Genomic DNA, 19,927 nt, shown 5'->3' with positions numbered 1-19,927 from the left:
TGTGCCATTCCAGTGAGTGTGTTTGGAGGGCAGGAGCTTTATACAAAGTTCTCTCCCTCTCTCTCTTCTCTCTCATCTTCTCTCTCTCACAGCTGCTTATAAACCTGATCACATAACTTGTTCACCCTGAACTTGTACTGAACATACCTTTCTTATTCAGTATGAGGTTATTCATGACTTCTACATGATAACACAACACGTCAGTATGACTATGACAATACAGTGAGTGCAGTCCTTTCACCTTCTCTGTGCTCTATTTTATCCTCTCGCACCTGCTTCTACATTCAACTTAATGGTCAGAAACGGGCACACTATCCCCAATTCCCATTTGATCTAATCTCTCGCCACAGCTCCCTCTCTCTCAATATCAATTTCAATTTAAGGGCTTTATTGGCATGGGAAACATATGTTAACATTGCCAAAGCAAGTGAAGTAGAAAATAAAGAAAATTGAAATAAACAATACAAATTAACAGTAAATATTACACTCACAGAAGTTCCAAAAGAATAAAGACATTTTAAATGTCATACTTTGTCTATATACAGTGTTGTAACGATGTGAAAATAGTTAAAGTACAAAAGGAAAATAAATACAAATACATTTGGGTTGTATTTACAATGGTGTTTGTTCTTCACTGGTTGCCCTTTTCTTCTGGCAACATGTCACAAATCTTGCTGCTGTGATGTTACACTGTGGTATTTCACCCATTAAATATGGGAGTTTATTAAAATTGGGTTTGTTTTCAAATTCCTTATGGATCTGTATAATCTGAGGGAAATATGTGTCTGTACATACATTTGGCAGGAGGCTAGGAAGTGCAGCTCAGTTTCCACCTCATTTTGTGGGCAGTGTGCATGTAGCCTGTCTTCTCTTGAGAGCCAGGTCTGCCTATGGCAGCCTTTTTCAGTTGCAAGGCTATGCTCACTGAGTCTGTACATAGTCAAAGCTTTCCTTAAGTTTGGTTCAGTCACAGTGGTCAAGTATTCTGCCACTGTGTACTCTCTGTTTAGGGCCAAATTGCATTCTAGTTTGCTCTGTGTTTTTGTTAATTCTTTCCAATGTGCCAAATAATTATCTTTTTGTTTTCTCATGATTTGGTTGGGTCTAATTGTGTTGCTGTCCTGGGGCTCTTTGGGGTCTGCTTCTGTTTGTGAACAGAGTCCCAGGACCAGCTTTCTTAGGGGACTCTTCTCCAGGTTATGTAGGTGATGGCTTTGTTATGGGAAGTTTGGGAATCGCTTCCTTTTAGGTGGTTGTAGAATTTAACATATCTTTTCTGGATTTTGGTCATTAGTGAGTATCGGCCTAATTCTGTTCTGCATGCAATATTTGGTGTTTTACATTGTACACTGGGGATATTTTTGCAGAATTCTGCATGCACAGTCTCAATTTGGTGTTTGTCCCATTTTGTGAATTCTTGGTTGGTGAGCGGACCCCAGAACTCACAACCATAAAGTGCAATGGGTTCTATAACTGATTCAAGTATTTTTAGCCAGATCCTAATTGGTATGTCTAATTTTGTGTTCCTTTTGATGGCATAGAAGATCCTTCTTGCCTTGTCTCTCAGCTCATTCACAGCTTTGTGGAAGTTACCTGTGGCGCTGAGGTTTAGGCCGAGGTATGTATCGTTTTTTCTGTGCTCTAAGGCAACGGTGTCTAGATGAAATTTGTATTTGTGGTCCTGGCGACTGGACCTTTTTTGGAACACTATTAATTTTGTCTTACTGAGATTCACTATCAGGGCCCAAGTCAGACAGAATCTGTGCAGAAAGTCTAGGTGCTGCTGTAGGCCCTCCTTGGTTGGGGACAGAAGCACCAGATCATCTGCAAACAGTAGACAGTTGACTTCAGATTCTAGTAGGGTGAGGCCGGGTGCTGCAGACAGTTCTATTGCCCTCGCAAATTCATTGATATATATGTTGAAGAGGGTGGGGCTTAAGCTGCATCCTTGTCTCACCCCATGGCCCTGTGGAAAGAAATGTGTGTTTTTTGCCACTCTTGTTGTTTGTGTACATGGATTTTAATAATGTTGTATGTTTTTCCCTCAACACCATTTTTCATCAATTTGTATAGCAGACCCTCATGCCAAATTTAGTCCAACGCTTTTTTGAATTCAACAATGCATGAGAAGACTTTGCCTTTGTTTTGTTTGTTTGTAAAGTACAGGATGAATACGTGGTCTGTCGTATGGTAATTTGGTAAAAAGACAATTTAACTTTTGCTCAGTACATTGTTTTCACTGAGGAAATGAACTAGTCTGCTGTTAATGATAATGCAGAGGATTTTCCCAAGGTTGCTGTTGACGCATATCCTACGGTAGTTATTGGTCAAATTTGTCTCCACTTTTGTGGATTGGGTTATCAGTCCTTGGTTCCAAATATTTGGGAAGATGCCAGAGCTAAGGATGATGTTAAAGAGTTTAAGTATAGCCAATTTGAATTTGTGGTCTGTATATTTTATAATGTAATTGAGGAAACCATCAACACCACAGGCCTTTTTGGGTTGGAGTGTTTGTATCTGTAGTTCATTCAATGTAATTGGAGAATCCAGTGGGTTCTGGTAGTTTTTAATAGTTGATTCTATGATTTGTATTTGATCATGTATATTTTTTTGCTGTTTGTTCTTTGTTATAGAGCCAAAAAGATTGGAGAAGTGGTTTACCCATACATCTCCATTTTGGATAGATAACTATTCTTGTTGTTGTTTGTTTAGCGTGTTCCAATTTTCTCATAAGTGGCAAGAGTCTATGGGTTCTTCAATTACATTGAGCTGTTTTCTGACGTGCTGCTCCTTCTTTTTCCGTAGGGTATTTCTGTATTGTTTTAGTGATTCAACATAGGGAAGGCGTAGGCTCAGGTTTTCTGGGTCTCTCTGTCTCTCGATTTCTTTCTTAGGTTTTTGCATTCTTCATCTCTCTGTCTCTCCCTCGTGCCTCTCTCTAACGCGGTCGTCACTAGTTACCACAACCACAAAGTCATAAACCACGCCTATTTCTGAAATGTATCTTCTTAAAATGTGATTTTAAATCTAACCCTAACCTTAACCACACTGCTAACGTTATGCCCAACACGACCTTAAATGAAGACCAAAAATCACATTTTTGTTTCACGAATTTTTACGATATAGCCAATTATGACTTTTTGGCTTTGGTAACTAGTGGAAACCCTCTAACTCACTCACACGGTCAGTATCTGTCGGGGAGAGTCGCTTTCAACAGAACCGACTGTTGTGTCTGTGGGATTCATTTCAATGAAGAGCTACAGACAGACACGCTTTCCTGCATCTCCCATTCGCTATCTAACTGCAGTATATTCGTGTATTTGCAAGCTTGCTGTGGATTCTATCATACTGTTGAGTCTTCTACGGGTGTAGTCAGAGGCAACGGACCGCCTGAACTAAACTAGCCGCTGAAGTCTCATCTCGGCGGGGGTCGCGTTTTGTATAGCACCCTGGTTCAAAGAACCCCCCAAAAAACAAAGAAATATGGAGAAGTTTGAAAATGGAAACAGATCAGAGGAAAAGTGTGAATCTCACGAGGAGGAAGAGTTGGACCCCAGGATCCAGGTACAGTGATTAGCCTAGCTGTTATTATTGTAGCAAGATAGATATGATGTTATTACGTTATTATGCATGTCGGAATGACAATGGGACATGAGGTGGTAGAGAGAAGTGAAGGTTATCTAGAGGCAACACACACACACACACACACACACACACACACACACACACACACACACACACACACACACACACTCACACACAATTTATTCACACCACAGGTCCATAGCGAGTTGACTCGGTCTGTGACCCAGTGTAGTGGAAGCTGTGTTAATGAATAGCACTGACAGTCACACACACACAAAAAATGTGTTCCTCAATGGTTCATTGGGAAGGGGGATGCTGATCAAGAACAGTGGGGAGGTTTAACTGCTTTTTTTAGTAAATTCCAGTGGTTTTGACACACACACACACACACACGTTCAACATTTAACCATCTCCAGATGTGTTAGGGCCTGGCTGAGATCATGACATATTTGAATTAACACTCCCCTGCTTTTCTTTTCATACCTCCATCTTTTTCGCTTTCCCTCCAATTCTATTCTCCTCATTCCATTCTCCTTCTTCTCTCTATTTACACACTCCATCCTTTCTCTCTGCATTCTCTTTCCACCCTATATCCTCCTCTCTCCTCCTTCCCTCCTCCCTGTCTCCTGTGTGTTGTGTGTAAACAGGGGGAGTTGGAGAAGTTGAACCAGTCTACAGATGACATCAACCGCTGGGAGACAGAGCTGGAGGTAGGCCAGGAATGCAGGAAATTGTAAACTTGTAGTGTATTTGGGATTTTAAAAGGCTTCTGAAGTTTGTAATCTCCACTTGGAAATTTCAGACTTGATTTTCCCTTACGAAACCTGAATCAACCCCTACAAAAATGTCCATCAATTATAATCCAGATAATCATTCACATTTCCTATTGCTGCAGGATTATTTTCCTGTTGTAGCAAACTGGCTCAAATTAAGATCCTACATCTGTAGGGGACACGGTCCCTGTGTGATGCGTGTCACAGTTTTCCTGGATGGAATTTCTGGTCAGAAAAAATCTCACACAGATCATTTCCTACTGCCCCTCCCTACTTCCTATTCATCCCTATTCTCTACTCCCTATTCTCTACCCCCTACTCTGGATATAAACACACTATTTAAAGTTTCTTTAATGCTAAATTGAGGTTGTTTTTGGATAGAAGAGGTGCTTGTTCCTGGTTTGGAGGGACACAACTCTGTTCTGTTTTTGACCCTTTAGCAGTATGTTCCAAGACTGACTTCTTCATTTCGTCCTAAACCATCTCCTTTTCTTTTCTGGTTTTCATTAGAAATACGATCTCTTCCAAACTCTTTCCTTTGAGCCCAGAGAGGTTAAAACAACATCAGAGGGAGAGAGAGAGTTAGAGGGAGAGACACAGAGAGAAAGAGAGAGAGAGAGTGAGATAGGGGGAGAGACAGAGAGAGAAAGAGAGGGGGGGGAGAGGGGGAGAAAAAGAGGGAGATGGGGAGAGGGAGAGAGATAACAGGAGTGAGAATGGGAGAGAGAGAGAGTGAGTGAGAGAGGGAGAAGAAGAGAGCAAGTTTACTAAAAACGTTGAGTACTTAGTGTAAATGTCAGTATATTCATTGTGTTTTGGGAATAGTACACATATATTATACACATCCACATGTAAGGCATGTGTTATACACACAGTGTGTTGTATATCTCTAGGAATCTAGTCCATCGAAAGAGAATGTCTGAAGGCGAGGTATGTTAGGTATGTCAAGTTGTTTACGTTATAAACAAAGGTGACTCTGACCCCCTCTAGAGAACCTGTAGGGTAGACTGGCTTGACCCCGTCTAAAGACCCTGTAGGGTAGACAAGCCTGAGTGGCCTCTCTCGCTCACCATTAAATCCTGGGACTACTCTCTCTCTCTCTCTCTCTCTCTCTCTCTCTCTCTCTCTCTCTCTCTCTCTCTCTCTCTCTCTCTCTCTCTCGCTCTCTCTCTCTCTCTCTCTCTCTTTCTCTCTCTCTCTCTCGACTCTCTCTCTCTCTCTCGCTCGCTCGCTCTCTCTCTCTCTCTCTCTCTCTGGCCATCAGCTATTAGAAATACATTTGTAATGCTGTTAGGTGTGGTGCGTCACAGTATCAGGAGGCTTGAAACTTTATGGACCACTGTTTAAGTTCATGTTCTTTTCCAGAGCCACAAATAATAACATGTTTATTTTAAACATCTCTCAGTGGATGTCCCAGAAACCTTTGCACCATACCTCCATCACCACAGAAACAATCACGGAAGTGTGACGGGGTCACAGGAAGCTAGTTTCCCCTCTAGTCCCCCTCCTCCCCACTCTCTTCTTCCCCATCCATTTCTACCCCTCTCTTTGTAACCTCTTACCTTTCTCATATGACGACAGGATGCAGGTGTTACAGCACCTAAATCTGATTCACAAAGCTGGTGCTAAACACACACACGCCTTCACACACACACGCCTACACACACACACACACAAACACACACACACACACACACGTCTCTTTGACAGGGAGATAGACACATTTCTCAGCCCCTAATTTTAGACATTAGACCATTTTAGACAATTTCTAACAGCATAGTGGTAATGTTCCTGTCTGCAGGCTGGTGGTTTGTGTGTGCTAGGTTAAGTGGGTTAGTGTTGTATTGAGTTAGTTGACACAGCTCTTTTGAGGAAAGCACAAAGCCTGACTATCTCAGTTCTCTGATTTGGGATGGAGAAGAGGAGGAAAGGAGGAGGAGAGGAGGAAAGGAGGAGAAGTGAGGAGGAGAGGAGGAAAGGCGGAGAAGAGGAGGAAAGGAGGAGAAGTGAGGAGAAGAGGAGGAAAGGAGGAGAAGTGAGGAGGAGAGGAGGAAAGGAGGAGAAGAGGAGGAAAGGAGGAGGAGAGGAGGAACGGAGGAGAAGTGAGGAGGAGAAGAGGAGGAAAGGAGGAGAAGTGAGGAGAAGAGGAGGAAAGGAGAAGAAGTGAGGAGAAGAGGAGGAAAGGAGGAGAAGTGAGGAGGAGAGGAACGAAAACACTTTCCATAACAACAGAACACAGAGACACTGATACAGTGTTATATATACACTCTCTGTGAGCACCCCCTGTCTGTGGAGCTAACATGCAGTAGTGACAATAGAATAGAACAGGACGAGATGTCATACATTCAGTATAGGATCCCTGAGGGAAGGTCTTTGAATATGGAGATTTATTGGTACTTTACTAACTGCTGTGTGTGTGTGTTTGTGTGTGGGTGTGTGTGTTTGTGTGTGTGTGTGTGTGTGTGTGTGTAGGACTGTCGCCAGAGGTTCCGTGCGGTGCTGGTAGAAGCCACAGTGAAGCTGGATGAGCAGGTGAAGAGAATCGGCAGAGCTGTAGAAGACTCCAAACCTTACTGGGAGGCCAGGAGAGTGGCTAGACAGGTACACACACACGCACGCACGCACACACACACATTCAAACATTACATTAGACCTTGAGTAGAGCCGGTGGTCTTCTGAAGTACAGATTCTCAGACAGATAGATGGGCAGGTAGCCAGACAGGCAAGGGTCCAACAGTGTACATGATAGGAACGTTTTAATGAGAACACACACACACTCAAGGAGTTCACAGCCAGACTAGCAGTCACGTTGTGTCTATTTATAACTCTGTCACACTCCCGTTCTGTTACGGTTTTCTTCCGTCGAAGGAGAGTCGGACCAAAATGCAGCGTGGTTAATAATATACATCTTTAATGAAGATGAACACGATCAATACAAAACAACAAACGGAACATGAAAACCTATACAGCTTATCTGGTGAATACAAAACACTGAGACAGGAACAATCACCCACGAAACACTCAAAGAATATGGCTGCCTAAATATGGTTCCCAATCAGAGACAACGAGAATCTCCTGCCTCTGATTGAGAACCGCCTCAGGCAACCATAGACTATGCTAGAAAACCCCACTAAGCCACAATCCCAAAACCTACGAAAAAACCCCATACATAAACACAACACAAAATAAACCCATGTCACACCCTGGCCTGACCAAATAAATAAAGAAAACACAAAATACTAAGACCAGGGCGTGACACGTTCTCTAACTCAGACTGATCACACACACACACACACACACACACACACACACACACACACACACACACACACACACACACACACACACACACACACACACACACACACACACACACACACACACACACACACACACACACACTCTGTCATCAGGTTAGTAGGGGAAAAGATGAGTCTCTCAGGTGGAGGTGTTTAATCCTTTTTTATGTATCCTCTCTAATCTGTCTGTCTGTCTGTCTGTGTGTCTGTCTGTCTGTCTGTCTGTCTGTCTGTCTGTCTGTCTGTCTGTCTGTGGGTGTGTGGGGGGGTGTGTGGAGACCAGGAGAGGAGGCCAGCCAGGGGTATTGTGGGTATTTTGAGACAGGTCCTCTGCCCCTCCTGTCGCGCCCACCTCCTATAGCTACTCTGGTTGGCTCATGGCAGATATTCAGACCCCCCAGGGGGCTCGGTTCCTCACCCCTGGCACATCATATGAGAGGGCAGCATTTCAGTCATTCAACAAATGACTGGCGTGTGTGTGTCTGCCAACTGAAAATGTAGCTGACCTGTCTGTGCTTTGACGGGAAAGAGTTTGGCTGGGGGGTACAAGCGGACAGAGTGTGTGTGTGTCCTAGGTTTCACTTTCTCCATCAGCCTGGTCAATGTAGAGGTACAGCATGTGTAGATGACAGCTTCAGCTGTGTGGCAGGATTATTGAGAGCTTTCAGATATGGTGGGACACAACGCAGGGTCTGAACCAGCTCACAAACACCCACATGCATTGACTTGCTGTGTGTGTGGCTGTGTACTGTGTATTTGTGTGGCTGTGTGTGTATATGAAAGAGGAGAGTGACATAAATAGGCCACAGCCTTATCTAGCTAGCAGCCCACAGTCTTATCTAGCTAGCAGCCCACAGTCTTATCTAGCTAGCAGCCCACAGCCTTATCTAGCTAGCAGCTCACAGTCTTATCTAGCTAGCAGCCCACAGCCTTATCTAGCTAGCAACCCACAGTCTTATCTAGCTAGCAGCCCACAGCCTTATCTAGCTAGCAGCCCACAGTCTTATCTAGCTAGCAGCCCACAGCCTTATCTAGCTAGCAGCCCACAGCCTTATCTAGCTAGCAGCCCACAGTCTTATCTAGCTAGCAGCCCACAGTCTTATCTAGCTAGCTCTTCTACTCTTCTCATCCTCCCTCCTTCTCTCCTTCCCCTCCCATCTCATCCTGTTTCTGTTTAGCTCAGTTGGTAAGTGTGTGGCGCTTGCAGCACCATGGTTGCGGGTTCAACTCCCACAGGGATCACATCACATACAAACTAAAACATGTTAGGATTCAATGAACTGAAAGTGTCTGCTAAGTGGCATATATTGTCCCTCACTACCCCCAGATTCCCCCCACCCTGCACTACCCCCTCCACTCCCCAGCGCACGCCACCACCTTGCACTACCCCCTCCACTCCCCAGCGCACGCCACCACCTTGCACTACCCCCTCCACTCCCCAGCGCACGCCACCACCCTGCACTACCCCCTCCACTCCCCATGGCACGCCACCACCCTGCACTACCCCCTCCACTCCCCAGGGCACGCCACCACCTTGCACTATCCCCTCCACTCCCCATGGCACGCCACCACCTTGCACTACCCCCTCCACTCCCCAGCGCACGCCACCACCCTGCACTACCCCCTCCACGCCCCAGCGCACGCCACCACCTTGCACTACCCCCTCCACTCCCCAGCCCACTACTGTCTCTCCTCTGATATTCCGATGCGGAGACTGAGTGGAGAGGAGACTGAGAGGAGACTGAGAGGAGACTGAGAGAAGACAGAGAGGAGTAGAAGGTTCAGGAGGTTGTTAGCAGTTGACATTTCTCTTCAATAACACATACCACAAAGCAAATCAGGGGTAGAAAAATAGGTTTATTCAAAGAGGAGATGTTATGCTGAAAGGTAGATGTTCATTCTCCCCTGTCCTCAGTGATTCTCTTCAGTGTTTCTCTCCTGTGATTCTTTCCTGAACAAAGGGCAGGATGTAGTTTTATATCCCAACCCTAGCCTGTGGTTGACCAATTAGAATTCCTTGCAATAAAACTGGGCCAATGACCAAATAACAAGTGTCTTATTTCAGGTTCAATATATAAACAATTTGGACCAATGAGAACTTGCCATGCAGGTATGAGTCTGAAATTCCTCCAATTCCTGAAATTAATCCCCTATTACAGAAAAAACACTATTTCCATTGACCTTTAGGTCTCTATTGACTTTAGTCCTCTTGACCTTTAGGTCTCTATTGACTTTAGTCCTCTTGACCTTTAGGTCTCTATTGACTTTAGTCCTCTTGACCTTTAGGTCTCTATTGACTTTAGTCCTCTTGACCTTTAGGTCTCTATTGACTTTAGTCCTCTTGACCTTTAGGTCTCTATTGACTTAATCCTCTTGACCTGTATTACTCTATTGACTTTAGTCCTCTTGACCTTTAGGTCTCTATTGACTTTATCCTCTTGACCTTTAGGTCTCTATTGACTTTAGTCCTCTTGACCGTTAGGTCTCTATTGACTTTAGTTCTCTTGACTTTTAGGTCTCTATTGACTTTAGTCCTCTTGACCTTTAGTACTCTATTGACTTTAGTCCTCTTGACCTTTAGGTCTCTATTGACTATATCCTCTTGACCTTTAGTACTCTATTGACTTTAGTCCTCTTGACCTTTAGGTCTCTATTGACTTTTAATATTTAAGGATCGTAGCTCTCTTTCAGTGAAGCTGTCTCCCTCTTTGTCTGTCTGTCACTCTCTCTCACACACTAGTGTAGCCTAACAGCCTGTCTCAGAGTAAGGAAGAGACAGAGAGGGGGGGGGGGGCCGGCAACCGGCAAACAGTTATCTGTGTGTTGTGGTGAAGTGCGTATGTGTTTGTCTGATTATGGAAGTGGAGTGAGAGTATGATGTGCGCGAGGTGATATGTGTGTGTGTGTGTGTTTGTGTGTCTTAGAGACATGCAGGCATACTGAATTTGTACAGAATAAATAACTACGGATGCAATTTACAAATAGCTTTGTCTAGGTCATTGGGTGTCAAGGTGCTTCACATGGTAATGCAGTAATGCACACACACACACACACACTTCCTGAGGTAAGAGCAAGAGAGGCGGGAGTTCCTGGCCCCTTCCTGTGCCTGTGCTGGGAGATTGTGGGATTTGTGCTTGTGAGATTCAGTGGTTTAGGGAGAGAATGATTTGCGTGTGCTTTACCCAACACACACACACACACACACACACACACACACACACACACACACACACACACACACACACACACACACACACACACACACACACACACACACACACACACACACACACACACACTCACTCACAGGCATAAACGTTGTAGGGTCTATCATTTGTGATGTTTGAAGGTTAGTCTCTGTTAAATATACGACTGTGTGTCTGGTGTCCTCTGTTTAGTTGAGACCATAAAGTAGTCCAGGAGAGAGAGAAGGAGGGGGGGGGGAGAAGGGGGAAAGAGAAGGGGGAGGGGGAGAGAGAGAAGGGGGAGGAGGAGGGGTAGGGGGAGAGAGAGAAGGGGGGAGGAGGAGAGAGAAGGGGGGGAGAGAGAAGGGGAGGAGAGAGAAGGGGGAGAGAGAAGGGGGGAGCGAGAGAAGGGGAGAGACAGAAGGGGGAAGGGGGAGAGAAAATGAAAGTGCGGAGTCAATTACGAGAGGAGAAAAACATCTCCATCCCTCCTATCTTCCCTTCATCCTTTCCTCCCTCCATCTCATATCTTCTCAAGCTAAACCTGTTAACCCCAGAGTGAGAGATAGCTCAAGCTAAACCTGTTAACCCCAGAGTGAGAGATAGCTCAAGCTAAACCTGTTAACCCCAGAGTGAGGGAGTTAAAACACCTATTAGAGTGTTGGGGAGAGGTAGTGAGTAGGGGCAGAGGGGGTCTGCTGGGTGGTGCTGGAGGGTCCCCCCCCCCCCCTAGGCATACAGTGTTATCATGGCTCTCCTTAGCTATCTGTTTGGATAACCCCTGACCTTTAAACCCCGACCTCTGAAAGCTCTGTTTAGACCCTAGCACTCTCACACTGTAGAACAACTCACACACACACTCACTCACACACCCATCACTCCTATAGTATGTATATTTCAAGAGCACTTCACTAGGGCCCTCAGCCTGCTTGGGGTGGAGTGTATGAACTCTTGTTGGTGAGTGGGTATAGATCGAGACACATGTGAGTGTCTGACTCTGAAGGAGACCTTTGAATGTGACTGAGACAGTGAATACACCAGGGGCGCAACTTTGATTTTAGAAGTGGGGGGGGGGGGGGTACAACAGTTTTATTTTTTATTATAATTGTTTTATCCAGTTGATAAACACTCCAAACAGCCTACCCGACCCGCTCTGAGGCGTCCACATGGTCCTAAAGCACACCGTTGCCTCGTTTTGTATCACATTCCAATGATAAAACTGGGGGCGACAAAAATGCAAGTTCAGAATGTGGAGGGGACATGTCCTTGAGACACCACTGAGAATTCAACAGCATCCTATACCAACAAAGACTGTTTGTCTGTTTGATACAGGCAGAGAGAGTGTGTGTGTGTGTGTGCGCGCGTGCGTGCGTGTGTGTGTGTGTGTGTGTTCTAGGTGGATTGGTCCCTGGGCTGGTTCCTGCTTTCTATGACAGTTTGCTGTTGTTATGTATTGACAAAGGGAGCTGTCTGGTGGGCAGGGGTCTGTGGTGCTGTCAGAGAGAAACATACATATACAGAGCCTTCAGAAAGTATTCAGACCCCTTGACTTTTCCACATTTTGTTACATTACAGTCTGATTCTAAAATGGATTCCAGGGAAAACAACTATTTAATCAATTTTAGAATAATGCTGTAATGTAACAAAATGTGGAAAAAGTCAAGGGGTCTGAATACTTTCCGAAGGCTCTGTATATACACAAAAAGAAAGGTATGGAGAGAGATGTTGAGAGAAACAGGGATGGAGAGAAAGAGAAGAATGGAGGTCGATTAAACCAGGTCTTTGTGATGGAAATGAGTGTGAACTTGAGCATCTCTCTCTCTCTCTCTCTCTCTCTCTCTCTCTCTCTCTCTCTCTCTCTCTCTCTCTCTCTCTCTCTCTCTCTAATGTCTTGTGTTCAGAAAGAGATTAAGTACTTTAAACAATTATGAGAAGCTGCTCTGCTCTGTATGTGTGTGTGTTTGTATAGACCTAAATATAGTAGGCATTCCTATTACAACAGTAGCTGTGTAGTGAAGCTGCTCGCTTCAGAGAATCCAGAACACTAAAGTACTCAGTCTTTCTTCTTCTACTCCCACATTCCCCCTCCCTGTCCTCTCCTCTGCTCCCCCCTCCCAGTCCTCTCCTCTGCTCCCCCCCTCCCTGTCCTCTCCTCTGCTCCCCCCTCCCAGTCCTCTCCTCTGCTCCCCCCCTCCCAGTCCTCTCCTCTGCTCCCCCCCTCCCAGCCCTCTCCTCTGCTCCCCCCCTCCCTGTCCTCTCCTCTGCTCCCCCCCTCCCTGTCCTCTCCTCTGCCCCCCCCCTCCCTGTCCTCTCCTCTGCTCCCCCCCTCCCAGTCCTCTCCTCTGCTCCCCCCCTCCCTGTCCTCTCCTCTGCCCCCCCCTCCCTGTCCTCTCCTCTGCTCCCCCTCCCAGTCCTCTCCTCTGCTCCCCCCCTCCCAGCCCTCTCCTCTGCTCCCCCCTCCCTGCCCTCTCCTCTGCTTTCCTCCCCCCTCCCTGTCCTCTCCTCTGCCTTCCTACCCATTCTCCTCCTCCCCACCATCGTCCCCTCTCCTCCCCACCACCGTCCCCTCTCCTCCCCACCATCGTACCCTCTCCTCCCCACCATCGTCCCCTCTCCTCCCCACCATCGTCCCCTCTCCTCCCCACCATCGTCCCCTCTCTTCCCCACCACCGTCCCCTCTCCTCCCCACCATCGTCCCCTCTCCTCCCCACCACCATCCCCTCTCCTCCCCACCATCGTCCCCTCTCCTCCCCACCATCGTCCCCTCTCCTCCCCACCATCGTCCCCTCTCCTCCCCACCATCGTCCCCTCTCCTCCCCACCATCGTCCCCTCTCCTCCCCACCACCGTCCCCTCTCCTCCCCACCATCGTCCCCTCTCCTCCCCACCATCGTCCCCTCTCCTCCCCACCACCGTCCCCTCTCCTCCCCACCATCGTCCCCTCTCCTCCCCACCATCGTCCCCTCTCCTCCCCACCATCGTCCCCTCTCCTCCCCACCATCGTCCCCTCTCCTCCCCACCATCGTCCCCTCTCCTCCCCACCATCGTCCCCTCTCCTCCCACCATCGTCCCCTCTCCTCCCCACCATCGTCCCCTCTCCTCCCCACCATCGTCCCCTCTCCTCCCCACCATCGTCCCCTCTCCTCCCCACCATCATCCCCTCTCCTCCCCACCATCGTCCCCTCTAACCAGAAGGTTAGAAACCTATTTTTGCAAGAGGGATTGTGCAAAGTACATTTCCCTTTAAATAAAGTATTCAGGTATTCATGAAAGTACGTTAAAGCACTCATTACCCCCCCAGGCCCAGCTGGAGGCCCAGAGGGCGACGGGGGAGTTTCAGAGGGCGGTGGAGATCCTGGGGGCGGCTAAAGAGACCATCGCCCTGGCAGAGGAGAGACTCCTGGAGGAGGACAGCAGACAGTTTGATTCAGCCTGGCAGGAGATGCTGAACCACGCCACCAACAGGGTGGGTAAACACACTACAGTGTGTGCAGACTGTGACCGACTGGGTTTGTTAGCTTGCTTAGCTTGATTAGGCATTTGTAGTAGCAATGGTCATCAAAATTGTTAAAAGGTTTTAAAACAAGTCTAATAAATACAACAGTTGGACAATGGATGAAGATATTCCGAACCTTTAGAATTTTTAAAATACATCAGATATTGACGGCATTATTGCAGATAAAAACATTTTACTGGCACAGACAAATAGTGAATGGAGTTTTTGGTGGGAATTCACATGTATCTTTTTTTAATGCACTCAAATATACATTTTCTAATGGTTTCAGGTATTTAAAAAAAAATGTCTTAAAATAAAGTTATATGTGCCTCAATTGCATAAACACACCGGGTTCATTTGTGTATATATGAATAAGTTAATTAACCTAAAGGGGTGAGATAGGGCTGCAGCCACCAAAGTCTTGGACTGTCTCGGCCTACCTGCACCCACAAGCGCTGTCTCGGCCTACCTGCACCCACAAGCGCTGTCTCGGCCTACCTGCACCCACAAGCGCTGTCTCGGCCTACCTGCACCCACAAGCGCTGTCTCGGCCTACCTGCACCCACAAGCGCTGTCTCGGCCTACCTGCACCCACAAGCGCTGTCTCGGCCTACCTGCACCCACAAGCGCTGTCTCGGCCTACCTGCACCCACAAGCGCTGTCTCGGCCTACCTGCACCCACAAGCGCTGTCTCGGCCTACCTGCACCCACAAGCGCTGTCTCGGTCTACCTGCACCCACAAGCGCTGTCTCGGCCTACCTGCACCCACAGGCGCTGTCTCGGCCTACCTGCACCCACAGGCACTGTCTCGACTGCCTCATTAATTACTGTTGTTGTCACGTTCTGTTGCATTATTCAACAAGTGTGTCAATAGCAGGAAACCCTCAGATGAAAAATCAACAGGCTTAGCTCTAGATTACACCTATCTAAACATTCTTTACATTGTCTGCAAGATCAGACATAATACTACTATAACCTGAGTGTTCATTTCAGGAAGTTGCTTTCATTTCAGCGCATCTCATTTGTGAACATTTCAACTCCATTAAATTAGGACTTTTTTTAATTGCACAAAAAACGGCCACCAAAATAAAGTGATCTTTCTTCTCTTTCTTGTGATGTAAGTGTAGAGACGGTGCGTTAAATCCCCGACCAAGAATGACAATGTATTCCACTGAGCCCATTTTAGCCATTACCAGTGTGATTGACAGGTCCTTACAAACGTTTCTGCGATCGTAATGTTAACGGGGAAAAACAAATGGCACATGGAAGAGTGGGAAAGAATTGCCAGAGAAAAATGAAAGCAATCAATCCAGCAAGATATAAGAGACAAGTAGATTTTGCTCCCCTCAAACACAGGAAATGAATGTCTGAAAAAGACTGAATCTCATGGCGAGGCATGCGCGTCACTATTAGTAGTAGTAGTAGTTTGATCTTGGTGGAATAGATCAAAGCACACACACCAAAGACTGACTCTGCTAGACTGACTCTGCCACCCTATTGGCTGTTGCAGGTGATGGAGGCAGAGACGGCGAGGACTCGTAGCGAATTAGAGCACAGAAAGACGGCGAACCACTACAATGCCTGCATCAGTCATATGAGACAGCTGGAGAAGAAACTAAAACGCACCATCAACAAGTCCAGGTGTGTGTGTGTTTTGGTCCTGTTAATGTGACTGACTAGCTGAGAAGATAAAGGAACGATACACACACTCAGCCGCCCCTATCTTGGGCCTCTCGGTGCTGAATGTGATGACCTGCAGATGTTGGCCGGGTAGGCCTGTGCCTGTTGTGTATGAGTTTGGGCATAGTGTAGGTACCTGTGTGTGTGATTGTATGTGTGTGTTTGAGATTTTTGGGGGTAGTGTGTGTGTGTTTGTACTATGTGTGAGTTTTGGAGTAGTGTGTGTGTGTGAGTTTGGGGGCGAAGTGTGTGTTTCCCTTAAGGGCCTGTGGAATGTAGCAGCTGTTGGAGGTGGGGTGTTATTTTTCCAGAGGTTCATGGTTGCTATAACGACTATACAGCGCTCTGAAAGAACTAGTGATTCAAATCTCTCTCTCCCTCTCTCTCGCTCTCTCTCTCTCGCCTTCTCTCTCTCTTTCGCCTTCTCTCTCTCTCTCGCCTTCTCTCTCTCTCTCTCTCCCCCGTTCTCTCCTCTGATCTCCCCCCGCTCTCTCTCTCTCCCCCGCTCTCTCTCCCCGCTCTCTCTCTCTCCCCCGCTCTCTCTCTCTCCCCCCCCCCGCTCTCTCTCTCTCCTCTGCTCTCTCTCTCTCCCCCCGCTCTCTCTCTCTCCCCCGCTCCCTCTCTCTCTCCCCGCTCTCTCTCCCTCTCTCTCTCCCCGCTCTCTCTCTCTCGCCCGCTCCCTCTCTCCCCCCATCTCTCTCTCCCCGCTCTCTCTCTCTCCCCCGCTCCCTCTCTCTCTCCCGCTTTCTCTCTCTCCCCCGCTCTCTCTCTCCCCCTCTCTCTCTCTCTCCCCGCTCTCTCTCTCTCCCCCGCTCCCTCTCTCTCCCCCGCTCTCTCTCTCTCCCCCGCTCCCTCTCTCTCCCCCCTCTCTCTCTCCCACTCCCTCTCTCTCCCCTCTCTCTCCCCCGCTCCCTCTCTCTCTCCCCTCTCTCTCTCCCCCGCTCCCTCTCTCTCCCCCGCTCCCTCTCTCTCCCCCGCTCTCTCTCTCTCCCCCGCTCTCTTTCTCTCCCCCGCTCCCTCTCTCTCTCCCCCGCTCCCTCTCTCTCCCCCGCTCCCTCTCTCTCCCCTCTCTCTCTCCCCCGCTCCCTCTCTCTCCCCCGCTCTCTCTCTCCCCCGCTCCCTCTCTCTCCCCCGCTCTCTCTCTCTCCCCCGCTCTCTCTCTCTCCCCCGCTCCCTCTCTCTCCCCCGCTCCCTCTCTCTCCCCCGCTCTCTCTCTCTCTCCCCCGCTCTCTCTCTCTCTCTCCCCCGCTCTCTCTCTCTCCCCCGCTCTCTCTCTCTCCCCCGCTCTCTCTCTCCCCCTCTCCCTCTCTCTCCCCCGCTCCCTCTCTCTCCCCCGCTCTCTCTCTCTCCCCCGCTCTCTCTCCACCTGCAGGCCATATTTTGAAATGAAGGCAAAATACTACCTACAACTTGAGGTATGTACAGTGTTTATTGTTGCCATAGATACACAATAAGTTGTTTGTGTGTTGTAACTCCCTGTGTTGTAACGTCTCTTCTTCTCTCTCAGCAACTAAGACGACATGTAGACAAGTTTCAGGCCAAGCTGACCGTTGCCAAGGCAGACTACCGCACAACGCTGCATAACCTAGAGACCATCTCCGAGGAGATCCACTCCCGGCGACACTCCATCACCATGGGAACCAGAGGGAGGGGCGTGGGGGCTGAGGGGGAGGGAGGAAATGAGGACATCACCAACTTCAAGATGGAGTCAGACGGACTGTCCTGTGAGTGTCACACACACACATACATGCACACAGCCAGGTTTTAATGTGTGTATCTTTGTGTGTATGTTAATTTGTGTGTGTTTTCCAGTGGCATCTGTGACGTTTGATGAAGGCGGTAACTGTGGTGGATCAGAGGAAGAGACAAAAACACACTCCACTTCCGCTCCCCTCGATATGCCCTCCTCTTCTCTCCATGCCTACCCCTCCACCCCTCTGGACCCGCCCTCCTCATTCTCCACCCCCTCTGCCTACCTCTCCCCCTGCCCATCCCTTATGTCCTCGTCCTGTCCCAGTGCCATGGAGGGACACAGTCCAGGCGGCTGGCTAAGCCCAGAGTTGAGGTGTGGTTCTCCTCTCCTCGGTCCCCGCTCCCAGTGCAGTGGAGCCTCCTCCCCAGACTGCGACCAGGAAAGAGGTGTGTGTGTATGTGTTTTTCCGGTGACTTTGTGTCTATAAATGTGTTAATTGTTTGGATTATTGTTGGGCTACTGTTTATAGGATTGTATGTTAGAAAATACGTTTATTCACCTTTAACTCTGCTTTTGTGTGTGTGTGTGTGTGTGTGTGTGTGTGTGTGTGTGTGTGTGTGTGTGTGTGTGTGTGTAGGGGACAGAGCAGAGGGCGCGGAGCAGAAGTTGGAGACAGGTCTAAGTAAGCTGACCCTAACAATAACACACCCACTGCATCCTGGGAACGACGACTCCAAGGATGACCCCAAGACGACCTCCAGCTCCGCCACTACAACACATATTCCCAACCTTACCATCCTCCAGACCAACAGTGCCTAACGGACAGACAACTTCACCTCTTACCCTTGACCCTTGACTCATGACCTTCAAGCCTAAACTCTAACTGAGCTTTTCTATGAACTTCAGTAACATTACAATGTGTTTTATTCACTCCAGGGACAAATCTGAAATCACACCCTATTCCATGCATAGGAAATAAGGAATAGTGGCAATAGGGTGCCATTTTGGATCTTGCCCAGAACTGATCTGGAATAACCTGGAAGGGGAAATAAACTTGGGGATTGTGGGGGGATCATAGCCAGGCAAGTCTATTGTCTACACCTTAAAACACTCCAAACCAAGGAAGGGTGTGAAAGAGACATTGCTATGGCTGTGTCCCAATCTTCCAAAAAGGGTGGACTTGCACAATCACTGTCATGGATTTAAAAGCTATTGATTGGTGTAAGCTGGGGGGAGTTTCCACTATTGTGACATGTTGGAATGATCCTGGAGAGAGATATGTAAATATGGCTGTTGAGCCCCCCGGCTCCCCTGTCTCAGCACGCGCGCGGGTGTGTGTGTGTGTGTATGTGTGTGTGTGTGTGTGTGTCAGAGGAACAGCATGTTACTGCAGTTTTTCTCCCTCACATAGACTGACTGGGGTTGTTACTGCAGTTTTTCTCCCTCACATAGACTGACTGGGGTTGTTACTGCAGTTTTTCTCCCTCACATAGACTGACTGGGGTTGTTACTGCAGTTTTTCTCCCTCACATAGACTGACTGGGGTTGTTACTGCAGTTTTTCTCCCTCACATAGACTGACTGGGGTTGTTTGCAGTTACTATGTGTTGTACGTGTTTGTGTGTGTCGCTATGGGTGGTAGGTAGGGCGACAGTGTGTGTAGAGACTGTTTCAGTGCAGTTGTAGTGTTGGTGTATGACTCCTGTATGGTGTATGGGGAGAGTACAGCCTGACTCCAGTAGAGAGAGTCTATATTTATGCTCTGTGTCTCTGACCTACACTATGTATCTGTTCTTAGAATAAAACACGTCCTGACACTTCATTGTGTGTGTCTGTGTGTGTCTGCCACTGACGCACTGTAGCCTCACAAACAGGAACCTGCCCCCCAACACACTCACACACTTTAACCCCAAAGTCACCATTGTGTCTCTCCCTCAATGCTAATGGATGTAAACAAACAGTACCTGACACACACACACTGGCGAGAGAGCTTTCTTCCTGCTACTCTCAGCTGGTGCAGTGTTATCTCATGACTTCCGTCAGAGCTCTGAGACTCCCTGTCTGTGTGTATGTGCCCTTTTCTGGGCCGGAATCCAACCCGGATCTGCTTATCCCAAATCAGTCAGTTACACCTTGTCCCAGTCCTTAAAGGCCTGATAGAGGCTGCACAACCTAATCAACAGGCTGGCCACAGCTAGGAACTATATCTCAACCTAGG

General features: G+C 47.8%; 1 protein-coding gene across 1 annotated transcript; it reads left to right on the top strand.

Annotated features, from left to right (window-relative positions):
- Window positions 1–2,732: 2,732 nt before the first annotated feature.
- On the top strand, window positions 2,733–19,531 carry LOC109907305 (SH3 domain-binding protein 5). The gene is made up of 9 exons (XM_031793194.1): window positions 2,733–3,564; window positions 4,233–4,295; window positions 6,831–6,959; window positions 14,143–14,307; window positions 15,848–15,978; window positions 17,390–17,432; window positions 17,525–17,741; window positions 17,830–18,156; window positions 18,348–19,531. The coding sequence occupies exons 1-9, from the start codon at window positions 3,484–3,486 to the stop codon at window positions 18,527–18,529; spliced, it is 1,338 nt and encodes a 445-aa protein (XP_031649054.1). The 5' UTR covers window positions 2,733–3,483; the 3' UTR covers window positions 18,530–19,531.
- Window positions 19,532–19,927: the final 396 nt, after the last annotated feature.

This window comes from Oncorhynchus kisutch, linkage group LG17 (genome assembly GCF_002021735.2).
Source record: "Oncorhynchus kisutch isolate 150728-3 linkage group LG17, Okis_V2, whole genome shotgun sequence".
Lineage (NCBI taxonomy): Eukaryota > Metazoa > Chordata > Actinopteri > Salmoniformes > Salmonidae > Oncorhynchus > Oncorhynchus kisutch.
This window is presented reverse-complemented; position numbering and strand designations above follow the sequence as displayed.